The 23,298-nt window shown below is 25.4% G+C and overlaps 1 protein-coding gene across 3 annotated transcripts in view; it reads left to right on the top strand.

Moving 5' to 3' along the window:
- Window positions 1-5,132: 5,132 nt before the first annotated feature.
- LOC126895030 (RING finger protein PFF0165c-like) overlaps window positions 5,133-23,298 on the top strand; it is a 34,754-nt gene continuing 16,588 nt past the window's right edge. Inside the window, exon 1 of one of the 3 annotated variants that reach the window (XM_050666481.1) lies at window positions 5,133-5,248. In XM_050666481.1, the coding sequence (XP_050522438.1) occupies window positions 5,156-5,248 (93 nt within the window). In that variant the 5' untranslated portion in view covers window positions 5,133-5,155. Of the gene's footprint in view, window positions 5,249-13,482; window positions 13,587-21,731; window positions 21,810-23,298 lie in introns of those variants that run through there. The other 2 variants (XM_050666482.1, XM_050666483.1) reach the window with 2 other exon arrangements.

Here is a 23,298-nt window from a genome sequence, read left to right as displayed (position 1 = left end):
TTGAAGCTAAAAAATATAATATTCATTGATTAATTTATTTTTGACTATTACGTTATTCTAAAATAACAACTTTAAAAACAAATTTTTAGATTTTTAAGTAGCATTTATTTTAGCTTCGATGCAAAGATGTGAAGATATTAATTTTACCATGATGTGTTAAACTTCGAAATTTTTTTCTTTAAATTTATATTATTTATTGAAAAATGATGAAATAAAAATAATTCTTTTTTTATGTTGAAACCTTAGATATTTCCCTTTTATTTGATATAAATTTTTTGAAAATCTGATTAATTACCTACAGACAGGAAGGGAATTCTAAATATCATTTTCTAATTATATATCTTAAAAATTTTACCAGAGATCGCCAAACAAGTTTTGTTGGCTATAAAAAGATCGTTTTTTTTTCAAAAAAAACGAGTTCTTGGTCAGTATTCACACATATGGAATCTGCGTATGAAAATAATTTACTCTTAGTTACAATTCTATATTGAATCTTCACCGTATTAATCACTGGCACTTAAAATAATTATTATTATACATCTTATTTTCGGACGAACATTTTTAGTGATACAAACATTCCAACACATAAAACATATTGGGATATGATTTATTAAATGTATACCTTGATACACTTAAAAAAAAATACATGATTAGATTGCACTGTGTTCTATTACTTATTGAAGCGCCACAACTTGGTTGGACAGAGTACTGGCACAATATTACAATCAAAGTTCAAATCAACCATAAGTACTCTTCAAAGTGTCTCTCTACTTTTAGACTGCCAAGTCTGATCTCAGCCTTTTTCTCGAAAGGGAATAGCACGGGCAATCGGAGTGTAGGACACTAACATAACTTATCGTGTGTAAATTCTATAGTACAGCCGTATCTAATTTAGAACGTCATTGAGGTGATTGAAAAGAAATAGGCTCTATATCATTAAAGTCTTTGCTTAAAAATAATAATATAATTTGGTATCTCATGTTGGCAAAGCAAGTTACGAAATACAAATTATATTAGAGTTGAAATATTACACTAATTCACCAAGCATTTAGTTGGTTAATATCTCTCCACTTTTTGACTTACCAGTCTGATTTTAGACGTTTTTTTAATGAAAATAGCGCGGAGAATCAGAGTATAGAACACTAGTATAATCTATTGTGCAATATAATTGAATTATTGATTATTGACATAATATTATTCACCTGTTCTATGAGATGTTAAATTTTTGAATTCCTTGTGCTTTTTTTTAGATACTCAAGTATTTTATCCCTAATTGTTTTTAATTCGTGTAATGTTTGTTTGATATCATATGGAAGAATTTCAGGAGTTAATTGAAAATCTATCGTTAAGTTAGCATTAAATCCATGTAATTAATAAAAAGGCGTGTGTTTAGTGGATATTTGAGGACTGTTGTTATAACTAAATGTTATATAAGGTAGATAATAAGACCATCGGTGATGAGTATCATCATTAATGTAGTGTCTAATAGCTTGGCATTTTACACCATTAATTCTTTCTGTGAATCCTTGTGATTGTGGAGCATAACTAGAAGAGAATATTTGTTTTATTCCAAAGTTTGCAAAAACTAATTACGAAAATGAGAGCCTCGGTCGCTAGAAAAATAGTGGATTACACCATACTCGGTTATGAAATTTAACAAAAATCTAATTACAGTGTTGGCATCAGCCGATCTAGTGGCTTTTGTAAATACATACTTGGTGCTTTGACATGTAAAAACTAAAATATATTTTTTATTGTTACTACTGACTAATGGACCAAGAAAGTCCGGCTGTTAGCCTATCAAGGGGCTTACAAAAAAGTAGTGGATAGGTTGAAGTTCTCCTGCGGGTTTCCTTGGAGATTTTTATTTATTTGACATTCGTGACAAATTTTTATAAAATTAGTAACATATTTAATAAGTTCTGGCCAATAATATTTAATTTGTATTTTCTTAATTGTTTTTGTAATTCCCATATGTGCTGACATAGGTGGACAATGATGTGCTGAAATGACATCTTGCACAACTGATTTAGGTATTACTGTTAGATTATCTATATTCTGTTTTGGCATATATTGTTTTAGGTAAAGTATATCATTTATAATTACAAACCTTCTAGACATCTTAGTTATTTTGTTGAATATCTTTTTCCCATTTAATGTTTTTATGATTTGTTGGCAAAATAAATCTTCTTTTTGACTTAAAATTATATCTATGTTTTTTAATGAAGAACTTGTGTCTATTATGTTTAATAATGTATTTTGTGTATCATCAAGGTCAATAATATATGTAATTTTATAAAATTCATTAACTAATGAAGTTGGAATTGTGTGTATAGTATTATTAATAACGTTTGTTTCATATTTTAATACTTTATCATTTATGTAACCTATATGGTTGTCCATTTTTCTGTTGGACTCGAATTTATTGAATTCATTCTTATGGTTTAAAATGTGTGTATTTTTATTACACGTATCATATGTGTTAGTATATACAATACATGTATTCTATTCATTGAATGTATTTTGTGTGGAAATATGTGTATTTTTACTAAATGTATATTTTATTAGATCATATTCAATTTCATTGACTAAGTCTACGTCATTACGTGAATCGATCCAATAAATGAATCATAAGCATTACTTGAACCGATATAATTAAACGCGTTTTGTATAACATTATGTGAATCGATTTTAATAGACGTGTCCTTTAAGGTATTAGTTGAACCGATATCATTAAATGTATTTTGTACGACATTATCTGAATTGATTTTATGAAATTCGTCTTTTACGACAATTTGTAAATTAATCATATTATGCGCGTTATTATATTTATTTTGCACGTTATCATGTATATCAATTATATTATATTATCTATATTATATTTATTTTGCGCGCTATCAATTATATTATATTTATTATTTACTCCATTATTATCATATTTTTCGCGCGCTATTATCATATTTTTTTCCAGAATTATTATATTTATTCTCATTATGTGCTTTACATATGTCATTTGATTCATTAATATTCTCATATAAACTATTCTTTTTATACTTATTATGTTCATTATTTGCGCAATATTTATCATCTATATTTATTATTTTTCGGGGTATATCATTATTATTTATTTTATATATATATATTCATTTTTAATATTATCAATTTTATATTCATTTAAATCATTATCATTTATATAATTAATTATATTTTTACTTAAGTCAGGGGTATTTTTATTTCCCATAATGTTATTAAGGCCTTTATAAGTATCATTGCAATGTTTATTATAGATATTTGTCATGACAGTATTTTGTGAATGATCATTCTTAATAGTGTTAATTTGTGTATTACGCGTAAATAATCGGTTATAGTGCATTGAGTTTGTAAGTTATAAATTGGGTTTGTAATCCATCTTTATACAATGAGAATGTGTTTTCATTTTAATTTTACTAGTATTTAAATATTATTATTCAATAATAATATTATTCAACTAACCTCATAAAAAAAATATCAAAAAAATCAATAGCCGTTCTAAAAAAACGATATTTTCAAACTTATTGAAAATTCAGTGTAATCAAACAATGAAAAAAAGCTTTAATTAGAATATTATAAGCATGCTCTGGTTTTAATTTTTTTTTCAAAAAAATTCAAGTCAACGTTTTATTTGTATTAATTTAAACAAATGTGTGTGGACATTTTCAATCAAAGGTTATTTTTGCATTCAGTAAAATGTGGCAGCCATTTGCATAAAGAAGGTAGTTTAATTTTTTGAGTTAATGTTATTGGCCAGAGAGGTGCGTAACGTTGAAAATGTCTTATCTGTGATATCTATTTTATTCCTGATATAAATGAATAGCTGACACACAAAACTACAAAATTATATGGATTTTAAAATAAAGATATAAGTGCGATTTCAAACAAATTAATGTATTCGTTTAAATTATTTTCATTATTTAAATAATTTTTGATTCTTAAGTTAATATATTCACAAATATTTTCATAAAAAGGTCATAAACATTACTATATTATTTTAAAACCAGGAATATCATTTTGTCCCAAGAGTCAACTTGACATAATCTCTCTTATTATTAAATGTAATATTATATTATTACATATAATATTAATATATAATATGATGTTATCATTTGTTCATGTATGTCACATATTATGATTATACAAGATCACCAAAACAGGGTTCTCTTATTTAAAATACAAAATAACCCTTTAACTATACGATAAAATCTCCCTCTTGTAGAAATTATTAAGTAACGCCTACATGTTGGGACCCCATTTTAATTAACCAATTAGAATACAAAACCTCAGTTTCCAGGATCACGATAGAGATCGCTGAGCTACCCCCTTCACACTATAAAAAGCCATTTTTCCCCATCTAAACCAGTTCTTTTGACGATTTTAAAATACACAAAATCTACGACACCCTACTAAAGATTTCACGCTCCAGGACTTAGTCGAATTTTTAATTAATTTGGACTTAGAATATTTTTCTTTAAAACTAAATGACACTTAGAAATTTTAAAGTGAATTTTGTTTTGGTGAATCTTTTAATTAAATTTAATTTGTTCAATCATTAATAATATTTTATTTTTCTTGTTGTGGAAATAAACATCAAATAATATTTTAAACATTACATTTTTTTTAAATTATTTTATACTCTATACTTATTGGGTAGCTAGTCTCGTTGCTAATGTGTTTGTTTTAACAAACATCGCGCCGGCAGACAACGCAGAGAAACTTACGAATATATTTGCAGTGTTTAATTTTTGTCATGGTTATTATTGTGCCGCATCCTTTCAAGGTGCTTTATTTTAGCACCGGAACACATTGGGCCACCACAATTCTGCCTTGATAAATTTTTTACATAGATATAGATATTTCTGAATCTTGTTTTGGCCAGGCCAGAGGAAAATTTAAGAAATATTGGTATCAATCTCTCAATAAAAAAATATACTCTCTAAAAAATACTTACTCGATAAACGTAAAAAAAAACCAATAAGTAAAAAAATCAAAATTGTTTTTATAATAAAATACAGAGTGTTTAAAATCTTTTACAAGTAAGATCAGTCTTTGTGTAATTGTGTAATTAAATCATATTATTTAAAGTCTGGAGTCGTTTTTTGTAATTAATTATATAGACTATATGACATATAGTGTAAATCGTATACGTAGTGCGTTTAATACGGAAATCAACACTGGATTACTTGAAATATTATTGTATTACACAGGACGTAAGGTAAATACAATTTAACCTATGCTTTCGAACTTCCAAAAATCTATTGAGTGATAAACCATTAATAATTAATGAGAGAAACAATTAATGAGAAAATTAATTTAAATAAAATTGAAGACAATTAAATCTACAAAAAAACTTAAAAACTTATAATAAATAATAAACATAATAATTTACTAAGTACCACCAATTTCTTTTTATATTTAACCTATACAATCTCTTAACTATAATAATTATCCAATCTCTACATTAATAATTTGTTTCTCTCTTATTTTATCTTTTCTTTTCTTTCTTTTTATTTTTGGTTTATTACATAAAATTAAAAGAATATTTCAAAGATAAATCATATACTGTATTAAATATTGAATTATTATCTATAAATTCAGAAAAATACACAATAATTAAAATTTTTAGTTAAAATTAAAATTATTATACAATAACGTAAATTTATGTTGAACATAATGACATGTTTTTTTTTAAATTTATTTAAAACTATAAAATATTTTTTTTATGTTTACAGTAATTTAATTTATATAATTATATTTTTTAAATGCTTAAATTTAACTATTACTTGAATTTTGTCAAATTTCCCCCCAGTCCTCTAATTATACTATTATTATACAATTTGAATAAAATTTCATTGGTAAGTTATTCTTCTAAGTAATTTTTAAATATATTTCTATAATAAAAATTTGGCATTTTGATAGTATATTTTAATTTATTTTATGAGTAAATAAAATTTAGCCGTGATAACCTATAAATAATTTCTATTAACGTATAGTGCATGTAAAGATACAAATCAAATTTAAATAATACAACTATTATTTTAAATACTTACATTTTAAGCATATTTTTTATATTATTATATTTTTATATTCATATTTTATTTTTACCCTAGTTTAAATTACTCAGAATAGTAAGAATTGTACTATGTATAAAAAAATTTTAATTTATAAATTTTACAATGAAAATTATTTTTCACTTTTAGCTGATACTATTATTTTCATTCTTCTTATTTGGTATACCCGGCCACTAGGACCATCCCGACATTCATTCTTGCCTCCAATTTTCTTTATACGATACCTGTATCCTCCAATCTACCCCTCCTCCTAACGCTTTCAAATCATTTCTCACTAAGTCCTCCCATCTCAGACGTGGTCTCCTCAGCGGTCTTTTTTCAGTAGAGTTTTCTTCTAATACTATGCGTATGAGTGGGTTTTGGCTACGCCAAGCATGCCCAGCCCATAACAGTCTTTTGTCTTTTATTGGTTCAAGTATACTGGATTTGTGTAAGAGCGTTTCTAATTCATCGTTTTTTCTTATTCTCCACTCACCATATAGCATGTCCTTTACTGGACCAAAAATCTTTCGCAGCATATTTCTTTCCAGAATTAAGAGTTTTGTTTCATTAATTTTCCGTAATGGCCATGTCTCAGCTCGATAAGTAATTATAGGTTGTATTAATGTAATGTATAATTGTATTTTTAAATCCTTTGAAAGTGATCCTGATCCCATTAATTTTGCAAGACCATAGATGCATTTATTTCCTGACTGAATTCTTGCCCCTTTTTCTAATTCGATTTCATTTCTCTCTGATAGTATTGACCCTAGGTACTTGAATTATTTAATTCTTTTGAAATTTCGTGTGTTGATGTTAAGAGTTGGATATAGTCTTATGGTGTCTCGTCTTCCTACTGCCATATATTCCGTTTTGTCCTCATTAATATGAAGTCCAACTTTCAGTGCTACTTTCTCCAGCCGATACTATTTTTATTAAGAAATTAAATCAATAATTTAGTGTCAAAATATCAGAAAATAAAATTACATCGAAGGTTATAATGTACTCAATCTATAATTAATTAAAAAGATAATTATATTGACCTAAAAATTAAATTTCAACAAACTAAGGGTAAAATATATCTATGCGTAATCAGGTTATTAACTTATTAAAATAATATATTCATTTATTCACTAGTGATAATAAACAAATCAAAACAGCAAAAGTAAATTGATAAACTTTTAGAAGATGATATTATAAAATCAATCACTTAAAATTTTAGGACACCGGCTTTTTTAATAAATTAAAAATATAAATACTCATATCGGTTTATTGTTTCGAATAAATGATTAATTGGTAGAGTTCAATCAAATTTATATCCATTACCAATAACTACTGATTTATTACGAGCATTAGACAATTCGCAATATTTATATTTACTCGATTTTAATAGGGTTTTTTTTACAATTACCAGTTAAAACTATAGATCAATACAAATGAGCCTTTATTTCAGCATTAGGATTTTTTAAAAATTAAATGGTGTACAAAGCATGAAAAATCATTTAACACATTAAAGCAAGCTTTATTACAAAACCTCTATTAAAACATTTGGATGACACTAAATAACATTCAAAATAAACATTTTTGGCCTAATCTTATTAAAGATTTATTAAAACTGGTCCAAATTGTTAAACAAATAAAAAATTGAGTGGAAAACCTATAGGACAATTACAGGATATAATTTGACGTACCATTTACATCTAAGCAATTAAATCACTTAATTTTCGATTATATGGGTCCAATAAGTTCAAGTAATAGTAATAAATATATTTTAGTGACAGTATGTCATAATACTAAATATATTTTTACAAAAGCAGTAGAGTCTAATACAGCTGAAGCCACTGTTAAATTTATAATTTAAATAGTATCACAATGAGGCGATTTACCTTTAATTTACCTTAAATTGGGGTTCCCATATTAAAATAATGTAGTACAAGAAATTTGTATAAACCTGGGAAACAGATATGGTCAACAGCTTACATACTCCAAACTCAAGGTCTTGTAGAAAAAGAAAATGGTGTTCTATGCGCATCTTTAAGAAATTATATTGAAAAAATAATTATCAAATTATTGATCAATCTAAATGGTCATATTTGCCATTTGTAACTTTAGTATATAACTCAACTCCACAAACTAGTACGGGATACAGTACATTTTATTTAATGCGTGGATTCAAACCATATTTTCCAATAGATAATAAAATTATACATAACAATTTACTATATGATATAATAAAATCTTTAGAAATACTGTATGAATCATTCAGTGAGTAAAAACATCATTCACATAAGACGTCTTAAATATTACTTTCAAAGACATTATGAATAAATAATTATCGATGTGAAGCAGAGAAGCTATTAATTTTAATCATTTCTTTTAAAATTAAACACTATCTACAGACTTTCATCGAAGCGTTTTTTTATGATAGTAATTTAAATCACTGTCAATTATCATCTATACTGGACCCAACTATGCCACGTCTCCACTATGCCGCGACCCCAATGTGCTGGGTTTATAGCTTCGATGCAAAACTGAGAAGGTATTAATTTTACTGTAATGTGTTTTTTTATTATTATTTTTTTTTATTTGTCTGTTACACTTTATTTCAACTTTCACCGCACCGACTTCTTTCAATGATACGTCAAAAGATCACAAATCATATCTAGTCGAAGATATTACCTTCAAAAATTGGAAAAATTTCCACTTTATTAATAGAAAAGTTACTTAGCCCACATTTTCCATATAGACAATTAAAATCATTAATTTTTATTGTCTTTACAGTTTTTACTGTCGAAATAGGTTTGATATGATAATATGCGTCAACTACAAAATTAAATAATTGTACTTCGTAATATATTCATTTTTTAACTTAATTTGTGTATGTTACTAACAGTCTAATATTCCAAATTTATTGATAACATGTTGCTATATAAATCATAAATCTAAAAAAAATTATTTTTAATTTTACCTGAATTAAAAAAAAATTTCAACAGTAATAATCAAAATTTAAAATTTTGATTGGTTTTTAGTTTAACTAAATTATTAAAACTAACTATGAATATTTTAATTGTTGAATCTTTTTAAACACCAATAATTACTTAGAAATTATTAAGTGATCTATTACAATTAAAATGCAAAACAGATATTGAACTTTTCTGATAAATTTACAGTAAATAGTAATTATACAATTTCCTGACTCCATATTAATCTTAAGAATACTATTTTTTATTCTCATAAAGTTTTCTATTTAATAATTTAAATTTTAAACTTGAAGTTAAGCTTAAAGTTATGGTAACAAATTCAAGTTTTTTTTTATTTTAAACTTTCAAAAAATCAATTTTAAAAGACCAAGAAAAAAGGTTAAAAACGATATTTTGCTCTGATTATTTTTAACATATTAAAAATCAAAATCTGTAATAATTTGAATACCATTATTTTGTGTTTTAATTATTTTTTTATCCTAATAAATCATTTCAAAAGAAATATTCATAATTTCTATGTAACTCTTGGTGTTTAAATAGATGATAGAATTGAAATATTCAGAACTATTTTCTTTACAGTTATATCTTGTAGTTTTTAATTAATTAGTAATAATATCGAAATAATTGGTGATAGAAAAAATATAGTTGCTGATTTGAAATTAGCAAAAAAAATTAAATAATAAAAGTATAATTTTGACTATGATGAAAATTTTTTGGAGACCATTTATTCATAAATAATAACTAATTATTATCTAAAAAGTTTTGTGTCAAGCCCATTATTTTTTATATACGTTTGCTATAAAAGTAATAACTACTTTAAAATTTTTTATAAATTCTACGAAAAAATTATAATACTAAATTATTAAATATCAATATCATAATACGTTTAATTGCTTTAATAGATATTTATTCATAAATTATAAATATAAATCAACTACTAATTATAACTTTTTCAAAAATGACCAAATCAATATAAGTTTTTTTTATTGATGTATGAGGTTTTTATCTATCATTTGGTATACTTTTTTACTTAATGTGACCATTGATCTCAGGGGAGATTCAAAGTGACAACTTTTTCACAAAAAATTAACTTTTTCAACTTAACTTTTATATATGATTCGAAAATACTGACATTTTTCGGACTTTAGTCTGTTTTCATGGTGAAAACTGATATAAAATTTTAAAAAAATACAATTTTTGTAAAAAAATTCTTTTTTCAGTACTAAGACACATTCGGTGTTTAAAAAAACTCTACAATTGAAATATTAATGATTAACTGTAACTAACAAAAGCAATCAAAATATTCTTAAAAAAATCAACAACTTTCAAAAAAAAAAATTGGTTATAAAATTAATATATTACAAAAAAAATTTATTTAATTTTATAGTTGAAATCTATTATCATATCAAACTTAATTCGACAATAAATACTTTAAAAACATAAGAAATGAATGATTCTAAATTTCTATATGGAAAATGTGGGCTAAGTAACTTTTTAATTAATATAGTGAAATTTGTTTCAATTTTTAAGGTAATATCTTCAACTAGAAATAAATTGTAATCATTTGATGTATCGTTGAAAAAAATTGGTCAACTGAGAGCTGAGTAAAATGAATGACAGAAACACAAAAAAATTATAGTAATTAAATTTAGTATGAGATTGATATTCAATAATTTAATATTGTAATTTATACGAAAAATTATAAAAATGAATAAGTTTGTAACGTCACAAATTCGAAGGTGGACCGTTTATGATTTTTTGTTATGTGTACTTATTTATTTTATCGCGCGAAAGAACCTTTTTCTGACACAGCGGTGTCAACCACTCACTATTTTGCCTCTGACCGCTAGATAAGGCGATAAAAGAGAAATATAATTATAATCGAATTGTTTATCAGTATTGATCCCTTCCAAAAAGACTGGCCGTCATCGATTTGAAATTGCCGTTAGATCGGTGTTGACTCTTCTCTATTCTTTCTTCTGTCATTGACCGTGCTAGGGTGCACACGTTTATTGTTTTATTGACATCCTTTTTTCAATATTGGAGTAGAGCCACCAACGGCGAACGGCCAGGTCTTTTCGCGCGAAGCATCCAGACCATCGGATGGGTCTCTTCGGAGACCGGGTATCGTTTTCTTTTATATATTATATTTGTGTAATGAGCTATATTTTATTAATTATTTTATTTCATTTTATTTTATCGTAAATTAACTTAATTTTGTTTATGTGTGGAGAGCACGTGTTTCCCTTTTCTTCTAGCCAACGCTAAGGAGCGAGTGTCCAGACCACTTCTGGCGTTCTTCATTAATTTCCGATTAACATTAACGGATGTGTTCCAATACCGTCCGTGATGTTTGTAATATTATTTGTTTAAATATTTTATTTTATTTGTATTGCCTTTATTTGTAGACATGGTTTTTGATGCATTCGCATTTTTGTCCATGTTTAACTTAATTTTCTTTTTTTAACAATTAAATTAAATTTCCTTATTAATTTCAACTGTAATATTTATTTTATTGCGCGAGTAACTTAATTACTCGCGTGTATTTCATTCCTATTCCTTAATCTAGACACGGGCTACGGTATGTTTTACATATCAACCACATACAACTTTGATTGTCATAATTGTGTTCTATAAACCACGAGGCATTATAGTAATTTATACATATAACGACATATTAACTTAGATTATACTTTTAATTAACTTAAAATTAAATTCCACCTATGGTTCGGTAATCATATCTGATAGGTGTGACACTTCGCCTAGGTGGTGGCGGCCCTTGCTACTCTAGCTAGTCGTTATGCAAGTGGCAAACCACGTTGTTGTTACAGGCCGAATTACTAATATAAAAGCCCGCTTGCAAGTTATATATTTCTTCACTTTTAACATGTAAAAATATTTAATAACTGGATTCAATACTATTCGAAAAAATATTTTTGTTACTTATAAATATATATAAAAGGTATATAAATAGTATTTCACATAAAACAATTGTCATAAAAAAATAAGGTCCGAGATTTTTTTTTTTCCATAATAAAGTTTATTACATAAGTTTTAATTAAGACAAATAGAAAAGACATATTGAAAGAAGTTGGTGCGGCGAAAGCTGAGAAAAAGTGGTAACAGACAAATAAAAAAATAAATTATTAAAAAAGACACATCATAGTAAAATTAATACCTTTTCAGCTTCGCATCAAAGCTTAAAACACAGCACATTCGGGTCGCGGCACAGTGGAGACGTGACATAGTTGGGCCCAGTATAGATGATATTCGACAATGATTTAAATCATTATCATTAAAAACGCTTCGATACAAATCTGTAGATACTGTTTAATTTTAAGAATTTGGTGTAGTATACCAAAAGCAAAATGAATTCCTATATCCTTTATTATTCCCGATGAGAAGTTTTTTGATTTAGATGTATAATATATGAATAAATATTTATTAAGGCATTTAAATATAGTATGAGATTAATATTTAATTATTTAATATTGTAATTTTTTTCAATCATATATATCAATTAATTCAATTAACTATAAAGTAGCTATTACTTTCCTGACAAACGTGTATACAAATTAAAAGGTTTGACATAAAACATTTTAGATAATAATTTTTTGTTAATTATGAATAAATAAAGACTAGAGAAAATAAGGATAAGGAACGAGCATGTATGAAGGAGTGTATGAGTAGCGTCATTCGTATATAAGATGAGAGAAAATAGATGTCGATAGTTTGATCATGTTATGAGAAGAAAAGAATGAGAAGCTATAAAATAATAGATAGCAGGATGTAATTGAATGTGATATGAAGACGGCTTATGTGAGCGTAGTTGATGTGGTAGATCGTGTCAAGTGGAAGTTTAGGATAAGGGTAGATAACCCCAAGTAGTTGAGAATAAGAAGAGGAAAAAGAAGGAGAATTATGAATAAATAATCTGTAAATTTTTATTACACTCAAAATCATACTTTTATTATTCAGTTTTTCGTGCTAATTTCAAAACAGCAATTAGATTTTTTCTATTACCACTAATTTTTAATACTACTGCTAATTAGTTAAAAACTATAGGATTAAACTATAAGAAATATAGATCTGAAATTGGTTCGGCGAGGGTTGAAAGAAAGTGATAACAGAACCCGATAAAATAATACATCTTAGTTAAATTAATACCTACTCAGCTTCACATTGAAGCTAAAAAATAATGAATAAATTGTAAATATAACAAGATAAATAATAGATTCTCAAAATTATTCAGCTTAGTTAAATTTTTACGATGGTTAGATTGCACAAATATGTGCTCTAAATATTTATTTAAATATAATTTATTTTCTATTTATCTTAAAATAAATCATGTAAAACAGTAAAATACGATTATAAAATATTATAAAAAAGAAATGTAAAATTATAGATTATCACAAAAATTTATAAGTTCACTTTAAAATAATTTGAAAAGGTTAAAATGTTTTCAAAAAGCATTATGCTTTTATGCGTGTGTAATTTGGTTAATCTGATATTGTCAAATGAGGTAATTACTGAAATTTATTATTTTTAATAATAAATTAATTTATCAAAATAAAAAAGTATGGTTTTTATAAATTAATAAAATATAAAATAATATTTAATATAATATAATAATTATTATTAAAAGTTTCTTAAGGGGTAATATCCACCAAATGCTCAAAAAATAAGGCTTTTTTCATGATTTTTTTTAAAGGACATTTGAGATGCAAGGTATATAAATAATACATCATTGGATTAAGCAACTTTTGGAGAATAGAAAAATTTTTTTATTGTTATTTTTTTTACAAAATGGCGTCTGTGCAGCGATTACCGTGAACTGCTTTTTTAAAAAGTTCTTCCGCGGCGAGCAGTAGAAGTCGTGCCCAACTCCACCTATAACAAAAGAAAATTTTTTTTCATTATCTACACAAGTGTCGCTAGTGAAGTACACATGATTATATTTTTAAAATTTTTTTTCACAAAATGGCAACGGTTTGAAAAAAAAATTTTTTTTCGACAAAAAAAATCGACTATAATTGTTTATAACTTTTTTTGTTGTTAACCAATCGCTAAAATAGTGTGTACTTCCAACAGGTTGTTTAAATTCTGAAAAGATTAATGAACCATATCCATAACAATTTCATTGTTACAAAATAATTTTTTTGTTATACCTTTTAATGTATAAAGGTGTCACTCTTTAGCTTCGGTGTAAAGTTGAGAAGGTATTAATTTTACTATGTGTTTTTTTTATATTTATTTTTTTGTGTCTGGTACCACTTTTTCTCAGCTCTCATCGACCGATTTCTTTCAACGATACGTCTGTAATATTATGTTATCACTTATAATATTAGAATATTATATTATTTTATCTTTTATACATGTATAATGAATTCACAAGATCACCAAAACAGGGTTCCCTTATTTTAATCATAAAATAATCAATAAACTAAAGAATTAAATCTAATTATTGTACAGATTCAAAGTAACGCCTATGTGTGGGTTCTAAATTAAGTCCAGCCAATCGCATTTAACTATTAATTAAGATCTACAGTTTACAAGATCACATTAGGGATCGCTACACGGCCTTCATCTACTATAAATACCCATTTTTTCTTATTAAAATCAGTTTTTTCGCTGATTTCAAAATACACAAAATCTGCGACACTCTACTTGAGATTCCTACTATTTGGGACTTAGTTTTTTTTTTAATTTATTTGGACTTAGAATATTTTTTTTAGATTAAACGGAACTTAGAATAACTTTACAGTGAATTTTGTTTTNTTTTTTAGATTAAACGGAACTTAGAATAACTTTACAGTGAATTTTGTTTTGGTGAATCTTTTTATTTTAAATTTATTTGTTCATTTGAATTCAAATGAATGTCAATTAATATTTTAAACCTCAAAGATTTTAAAATTATTTATTTATTTATTTTTTTTTTATAATAAACCTGAATCAACTATAATTATTCATTTAATGGTAAATATTTATTATGTGCTAAAGGTTACAATTATTTCAGATTGAAACTAATTTAATAATATTTCTATTGAACTAAGTGTATTGCAACTGTATATATACTGGGTAGCTTGCCATTGAGTTTAATGTCTTTGTTTTAACGAACATCGCGCCGGCAGACAGAGCAAAGGTTGCAATTAAAGATTTTTAAAGTTAGGTGTATTAGGTTAAAATATATTTGTAAGCCTATGGGTATTGGAGAGCTACTTATTGAGCTTAATGTCTTTGTTCTAACGGACATCGGGCCGCCAGACAGCACACAGAAACTTACGAATATATTTTTTAGTGTTTCATTTTTATCTTGGTGATTATTGTGCCGCATCCTTTCAAGACGATACCGACGGGACACATTAGGCAACCACAATTCCGACTTGATAAATCTTTTACATAGATATTAATATTTTTGAATCTTGTTTTGGTCAGACTAGATTCCAGTATGAGTACACGTTTACGACGGGCACTATAAGAGTTTTGCAGGGAAAATATTACATCTGAATCAGTGGAAGAAAAATATATTAAAAATTAAATTATTAAAACCAGGAAATTTTAAAAAGAGAATATAGTAAATTTTATTGTGTATAAGGTCAACGTTTGTTAATGAGGTATTCCACTTAGGCGTATTCAGCAATTATTTTAGGAAGGTATTTAATATAATTTTACTTTTTTAAGTATACTATAGAATTTTGTTTTGCTAAAAATCAAAATGATTATTTAAAAAAAACGGTAGAACAGTGGGATCGAGGCACAGTGTGGACGAGGCATAGATGGGACAAGTATAGATGATATCTGACAGTGATTAAAATCACTATCATAAGAAACGCTTCGATGCAAATCTGTAGATAGTGTTTCCTTTAGAGAAATTGGTGAAATATTTTAAAAGCAACATGAACTCTTATTTCTTTAATTATATCCTGATTAGTAGTTCTTTGATTTTAAAATATAATATATGAATAAATACTAATTATAGTTTTTAAATTTAGTATGAAATTGTGAGGCCAGTTATGATGTATGGTTCATTGTGTTGGGCGGTTGATAAGAAAGTAGAGCAGAGAATAAGTGTAGCAGAGATGAGAATGCTTAGTTGGATGAGTGGAGTGACTAGAGAAGATAGGATAAGGAACGAGCATATAAGAGGAAGCAAAGGTGTTGCGTCAATGGTGGATAAGATGACAGAATATAGACTTAGATTGTTTAGTCATGGTATGAGGAAAGAAGAATCGAAAGCTGTAAGAACAGTTATAGAAATGAATGTTGAAGGAAGAAGAGATAGAGGAAGACCAAAAAAGAGATGGAGGGATGCTATTGAATGCGATTTGAGGACAGCTGATGTGAGCGTAGAAGATGTGGGAGATCGTGTCAAGTGGAAGCTTAGGATAAGGGTGGCCGACCCCAAGTAGTTGGGATTAAGGCAAAGAAAAATAAAAAGATTACCAGAAATTCCGGTGGCAATTGACATAATATGATTGTTGTTTGGGAATGTACAATTTAGCGTTTAGTTGGGTTTAAACAATATAGTGTCAAATCAATTACCTACTCTATCAATTGTATATTAATAAACACTACACTTTAATGATACAATAAATAAAAAAACTCACACACACACATATGTATTTATAACATTGTATCTAATGTAAGTATAACATGATAAAAAGTAACCGTAAAATGAAAAAAATGGAATATAAATTTTAGTACTCATATTAAATGTAATGTAACTCGAAAAATATTTGTTTAAATGAAAAACTATAAAATAATTTGTTTGTTTATAATTGTTTTTTAAACAACTTTTGTACGAAACTTTTTTTTGTAAGCTAATAATTTTTTTAGAAAATTAAAAAAGCTCATAACTTTTGCGAGGCTGTAAAAAAAAAAAGCTCAATTTTAATCAATGAGGACTATTAGTATGTCATTATACATATTTTAATTCAACTATTAATAAGACAAAATTTGGTTGGGAATTTTTTAAGAAATTTTTCCTTTGTTGACTGGCCCAGATGTCAATTTTAAACTTGTAATTGAGCTAATAGTTATGGTAATATATTCAATTATTTTTACTATAAACTTTCATAAATCTTTATCAAAAATTTTTCATCAACTTTAAAGAACCAAAAAAATAGGTTAAAATTGAAAATTTGGACTGATTATTTTTAACATATTAAAAATCAAATCAGTAATAATTTGAAAACAAATTTTTTTTTCTTTTAATTATTATTTTATATATATAATTAGTAATAATATAAAAAATTAGAAGTGATAGAAATAGTCTACTTGCAGATTTGAAAACAACGCGAAAATTTGATTTAGAAAAGTATATTTTTGCTTCTGATGAAAGTTCCTTGTAGTCCAGTGCATTTTTTTATAGTAACAAACAGTTTTTATTGAAAATTATTGTATCAAGCCCTTTAAATTTTTATACACGTAAAAGTAAAGCAAAATATAACTTCTTTATTATTTTTATAATTTCTCCGTTTAAATTACAATATTAAATATCAATTTCATACTAAATTTAATAATTATAATTAGTATATATTCATATATTATATTTTAAAATCAAAGAACTACTAATCATGATATAATTAAAGAAATAAGAGTTGATGTTGCTTTTGGAATAATCCACCAATTGCCTAATTAAAACAAAAAAAAAAAAAGTTTGTTGGGAATTTTTTCTGCTATTCTGCAAAATTACTCCTTCGTTGACTAGAATGAATCATTAAATAGAAAATTTTATGAGAATTAAAACAATGTTATTTTTAAGATTAATATGCAGTCAGAAAGTTTTATAATTATTATTTATTGTAAATTTATCAGAAAAACTCATTATTTTTTGCATTTTTATCGTAATAGAACACTTAAATAGAAATCATAGTAATCATTTCTAAGTAATTTTTGATATTTAAAAAGATTCTACTATTGAAATATCCAGAACTGAATTAATTTTAATGATTTACTTTAACTAAAAAAAAAAAAGTTAATATTTTGAATCCCTCTTGTGGGCCGGTAAAGGGTTAGATTTATAAAAAAAACCAAATGATAGATAAAGACATGCATCGAAATAAAAAAAAAATATACTCATTTGGTCATTTTTGATAAAGTTATAACAGTTAACAAAGTTAACTTATAAGTTTTATACACTGGACTACAAGGAACTTCCATTAGGAACAAAAATATACTATTCTAAATCAACTTTTTTCGATGTTTTCAAATGTGCAATTAGACTTTTTCTATCACTTTTAAGTTTTAATATTATTAAAAATAGTATTTACATATAAAAAAAAATAATTAAGAACAAAAAAAATTGTTTTAAATCAATACTGAATTTGATTATTAATATGTTAAAAATAAGGAAAATGACATATTTAGCCTATTTTTTTAATCGTTTAAAGTAGATTATTGTAAATGTTTATAATAAAAAAAAATAATTTATTTTACCATAACTTTTAGCTCAGTTGGCAGTTTGACATTGACATCATTAAATAGAAAATTTTATGACAATTAAAAAAATTGTATCGTTAAGATGAATTTGCAGTCGGAAAGTTTTATAATTACTATTTATTGTAAATTTATCAGAAAAGCTCAATATTTTTTTGCATTTTTATGGTAATAGATAACTTAAAAAGGAGTAATAGTGTTAATTTCCTAGTAACTTTTGTTGTTTGAAAAGATTCTACAATTGAAGTATTGAGAACTTAATTAATTTTAATGATTTACTTTAACATTAAATCAAAACAAAGTTATTAAAAAGATCTATTCAATAGCGTACTATAAAATTTGATTATAATTATAAAAATCAATTGTTAATTCAGGAGGAAAAACAATCATTTTTTTTAGAAATGATTTATATAACAACATGCTACCAAAAAATTTTGAATATTATAGTCTAGTAGTAGCACACACAAATAAAGTAAAAAAATTATTAAATTACAAAGTAACATAATTAAATTTTGTAGTTGAAACCTATCATATCAAACTTCATTCGTCAATAAATACTTTGAAAACATTACAAATTAATGATTTCAATTGTCTTTATGGAGAACATGGAATAACTAATTGTTTAATTGATAAATTGAAAATTTTTTTCAATTTTTGTGTGTAATATCTTCAACTAGATACGAATTGTAATCATTTGACGTATCGTTGAAAAAAGTTGGTCAAGTTAGAGNATTTGACGTATTGTTGAAAAAAGTAGGTCAAGTTAGAGCAGAGAAAATAAATGATAGTCACAAAAATATATCTTCTCAGCTTTGCATCGAAGCTAAAACTTAAAATATACTAATATAATTTTAATACGAATAAGAAATTTCTTCTTACAAGGGGAGACTAAAATTATGGGATCCTTGAACTTTATTGAAGTTATTGAATTTAAATGAGATAAAAATCAAACGAGTTAAAAATTTATACTTAAAAAGAATTAAGAAAAAATGCAAAAAATTCATTGCCATGCGCGGGTTGGAACCTCGTACCCCAAGCGTGTAAAACATAAGTTTAACGAACTCGGCAACTGTACGTCGGTGCTCTGGAATGAAAAAATTGGCTATTTAAGCTAGTTCAAATTTCAAAGTTATTTTTCTCGACTTAAAAGAAGCAAACAAATTTAAATAAGTTTAACTTTCTATGATATATTAATTTTTATTTATATAAAATTTATGAAAATCTATACTCCCCTTGTCAGGTATTTTAAAATAAAATGAAATACAAAACCCAGAATTTTAACACAAAAATAGCAAATTTTTGAATACGGTAGTCATTTTAACCATGAAGACAAATCTAGAGGTCAAATTTTTTTTTTTTAAATTAAAGTATATTACATAAGCTTTAATTTAAGATATATATAAAAGTGTCAGTCTTTCCGGAACATTTTCAAAAGTTAAGTTGAAAAAGTTCTACTTTCTATACACAATTTAAAAGGTTTGCACCCCCTCTGTATAAAGGGAAAAGGTCCGATTTAAAAAAAAAGTATGTCGAATGAAAGAGGTATATATAAAGTATTTATTGCTAAAGAATAGAATTGATTCATGCATTTTTTAAAAAGTTATAACATCATAATGTTAAAAAATGTTAAATATAATATCAAGAATTTTTTCAAAAAAATAGCATATTTTTGCATACGGTAGTCATTTTCACCATGAAGACAAGTCCAGAGGTCAAATTTTTTTTTTTCAAATTAAAGTATATTACATAAGCTTTAATTTAAGATATATATAAAAGTGTCAGTCTTTCCGGAACATTTTCAAAAGTTAAGTTGAAAAAGTTCTACTTTCTATACGCATTTTAAAAGGTTTGCACCCCCCCTGTATAAAGGGAAATGGTCCGATTTTAAAAAAAAGTATGTCGAATGAAAGAAGTATATATAAAGTATTTATCATTAAAGAATAAAGTTGATTCATGCATTTTTTAAAAAGTTATAGCAACATAATGTTAAAAAATGTAAAATATAATATCAAGAATTTTTTCAAAAAAATAGCATATTTTTGCATACGGTAGTCATTTTCACCATGAAGACAAGTCCAGAGGTCAAATTTTTTTTTTTCAAATTAAAGTATATTACATTAGCTTTAATTTAAGATATATATAAAAGTGTCAGTCTTTCCGGAACATTTTCAAAAGTTAAGTTATATATAACTTAAAATGATAGGTAAATATCTAAGATATTTATAAAAATTGTATAAAGGGAAATGGTCCGATTTTAAAAAAAAGTATGTCGAATGAAAGAAGTATATATAAAGTATTTATCATTAAAGAATAAAGTTGATTCATGCATTTTTTAAAAAGTTATAGCAACATAATGTTAAAAAATGTAAAATATAATATCAAGAATTTTTTCACAAAAATAGCATATTTTTGCATACGGTAGTCATTTTCACCATGAAGACAAGTCCAGAGGTCAAATTTTTTTTTTTCAAATTAAAGTATATTACATTAGCTTTAATTTAAGGTATATATAAAATTGTCAGTCTTTCCGGAACATTTTCAAAAGTTAAGTTGAAAAAGTTAATTTTTTGTAAAAAAGTTACCATTTTGAAACCCCATCCTTTGGGCTGTTAAAGGGTCAAATGTTCACAAAAATATATAAAATGATAGGTAATTATCTAAGGTATCTATAAAAAAAAAAATTATATTGATTCGGTCATTTTTAAAAAAGTTATGGCAATTTTAAGTAAAAAAAATTGAAAAAATATCGAAAATTAGCGATTTTTAAATTTGTAATTTTTTGGGGGATTTCCCCCGTTTACGGGGAACGAGGGAATTTTTTTCAATTTTTGAGGGTAATGTCTTCGACTAGATACGATTTGTGATCTTTTGACATATTGTTTATTAAAATCGGTCCAGCAAGAGCTGAGATTGACAGACACAAAAAAAAAAAAATAAAATAAAAAAAAAACACATCATAATAAAATTAATACCTTCTCAGCTTCGCATCGAATCTAAAATATTAGTGTCCATCTCTCAATAAAATATACTCTCATAAAAACAATTTACTCATTCTACAAAGTCATATAAAGGTACATTGTTTAATTATAAATATTGTAAAAAACATAGAGTGTGTAGAATCTCTTACATATAATAATACAATCATAGATTTTGTGTAACGGTTTCGCATTATTTATAATTAAACGCTTTATTTTTAAACGGTCATATTAATTATCGAACTCGTAGTGTACAGCGTGTGAAATATAGTGTGAATTCATCATTAACATTTCAATGTTTGAAATAATCGTTACAATACATAACATACGAGGTAAGTACAAATTTCAATTTTTGCTGTAATAGTACAAATATTCTATTGTGTATAAACTATTAAGATAGATATAAAGTTTTGCAGGATAATTAACATCATTTTTTTAATATTATTCAATAGTGAGAACAATCAGTTATTTTGTCATAACATACGTATACATTTTTATTTATTTGACTATTACCCTCATATATTTAAACTATGTTTATTCAACCTTCTAAATCCCTCTTTATTCATATTATTGTACTCTTACACCCTTACACATTTTTGCCATATTTAAACACGTATATTTTCATTATTTATTACCTTGTTTAATCTTTTATCATTCGGCTATATACTGAGTGACCCACCACTCACTGACAACTTAAATAACTTTTGATCCAGTTAATATTTTTAGTTGATTTTTTTTTTAAATAATAGTTATACCTTAGGTCTATAGCTATATCTCAATAATTATATTTTTTACATTTTATTAAAAATATTAATTATTTTTAAATTTTAAATAAAATGTAAAAAAAAAATCTAAGATAGCTATTTTGTAGAGTAGAATTTAAGAAAAATTTTAGTAAAAAAAATCTTATTAATATTCAGTAGTAAATATTCTGTAGCGTTTTAAAGTTTGTGAAAATTTGAATTTTCATGTATTATTTTACGGTATTAAACATTGAAATACGTATTGAGAAAAAGACAGACGAAAACGCTATCTTTTCATGATTACTATAATTTGGAGGTGTGTAACTTTTTCCATGAAAATGACTTATACTTTTGAATGAGAGTGATAAGTAATAATTGCCTTATCTAATTTCTGATCATGGTATTAATGCCAAGTTTGTAATGTATACAAATTATCATCATATGTATACACAGTAATTTTTTCAATTTTTTTTACTTAAAAGTGCTATAACTTTTTCAAAAATGAACATATGAATATAAATATTTTATATATAGAGAGATAATATCATTACCTTTCATTTGGTATATTTTTTTCATAAATTTGACCCTTAACCTGTCCACAAGGGGGGATTTAACATGACAACTTTTTCACAAAAAATTAACTTTTTCAACTTAATTTTTTAAAGTGTTCCGGAAAGTCTGACACTTTTATATATATCTTAAATTAAAGCTAATGTATTAACTACATTTAACTAACTTTATTATGCAAATAAAAATTTCGGACATTATTTTGTCTTCACGGTGTAAATAGCTATCGAATGCTATTATTGTGTGAAAATTCTCGATTTTATTTTTTACATTTTTAACTTTATTATGATATAACTTATGGAAAAGTGTATGGATTAACATAATTTTTTTATGAGAAATAATATTTTATATAATCCCTTTTTCATTCGACATACTTTATCTTAATTAGGATATTAATAAAGATTTGCATCGAAGCGTTTTTTTTTATAGTGATTTTAATCACTGTCAGATATCATAATACTTAATCTAACTATGCCACGTCACCACTATGCAGCGATCCTACTGTGCTGGG

This window comes from Daktulosphaira vitifoliae, unplaced genomic scaffold, assembly GCF_025091365.1.
Source record: "Daktulosphaira vitifoliae isolate Bord-2020 unplaced genomic scaffold, ASM2509136v1 Scaffold_1, whole genome shotgun sequence".
NCBI lineage: Eukaryota > Metazoa > Arthropoda > Insecta > Hemiptera > Phylloxeridae > Daktulosphaira > Daktulosphaira vitifoliae.
Note: the sequence above shows the minus strand (reverse complement) of the source record. Positions and strands in the feature narration are given on the sequence as shown.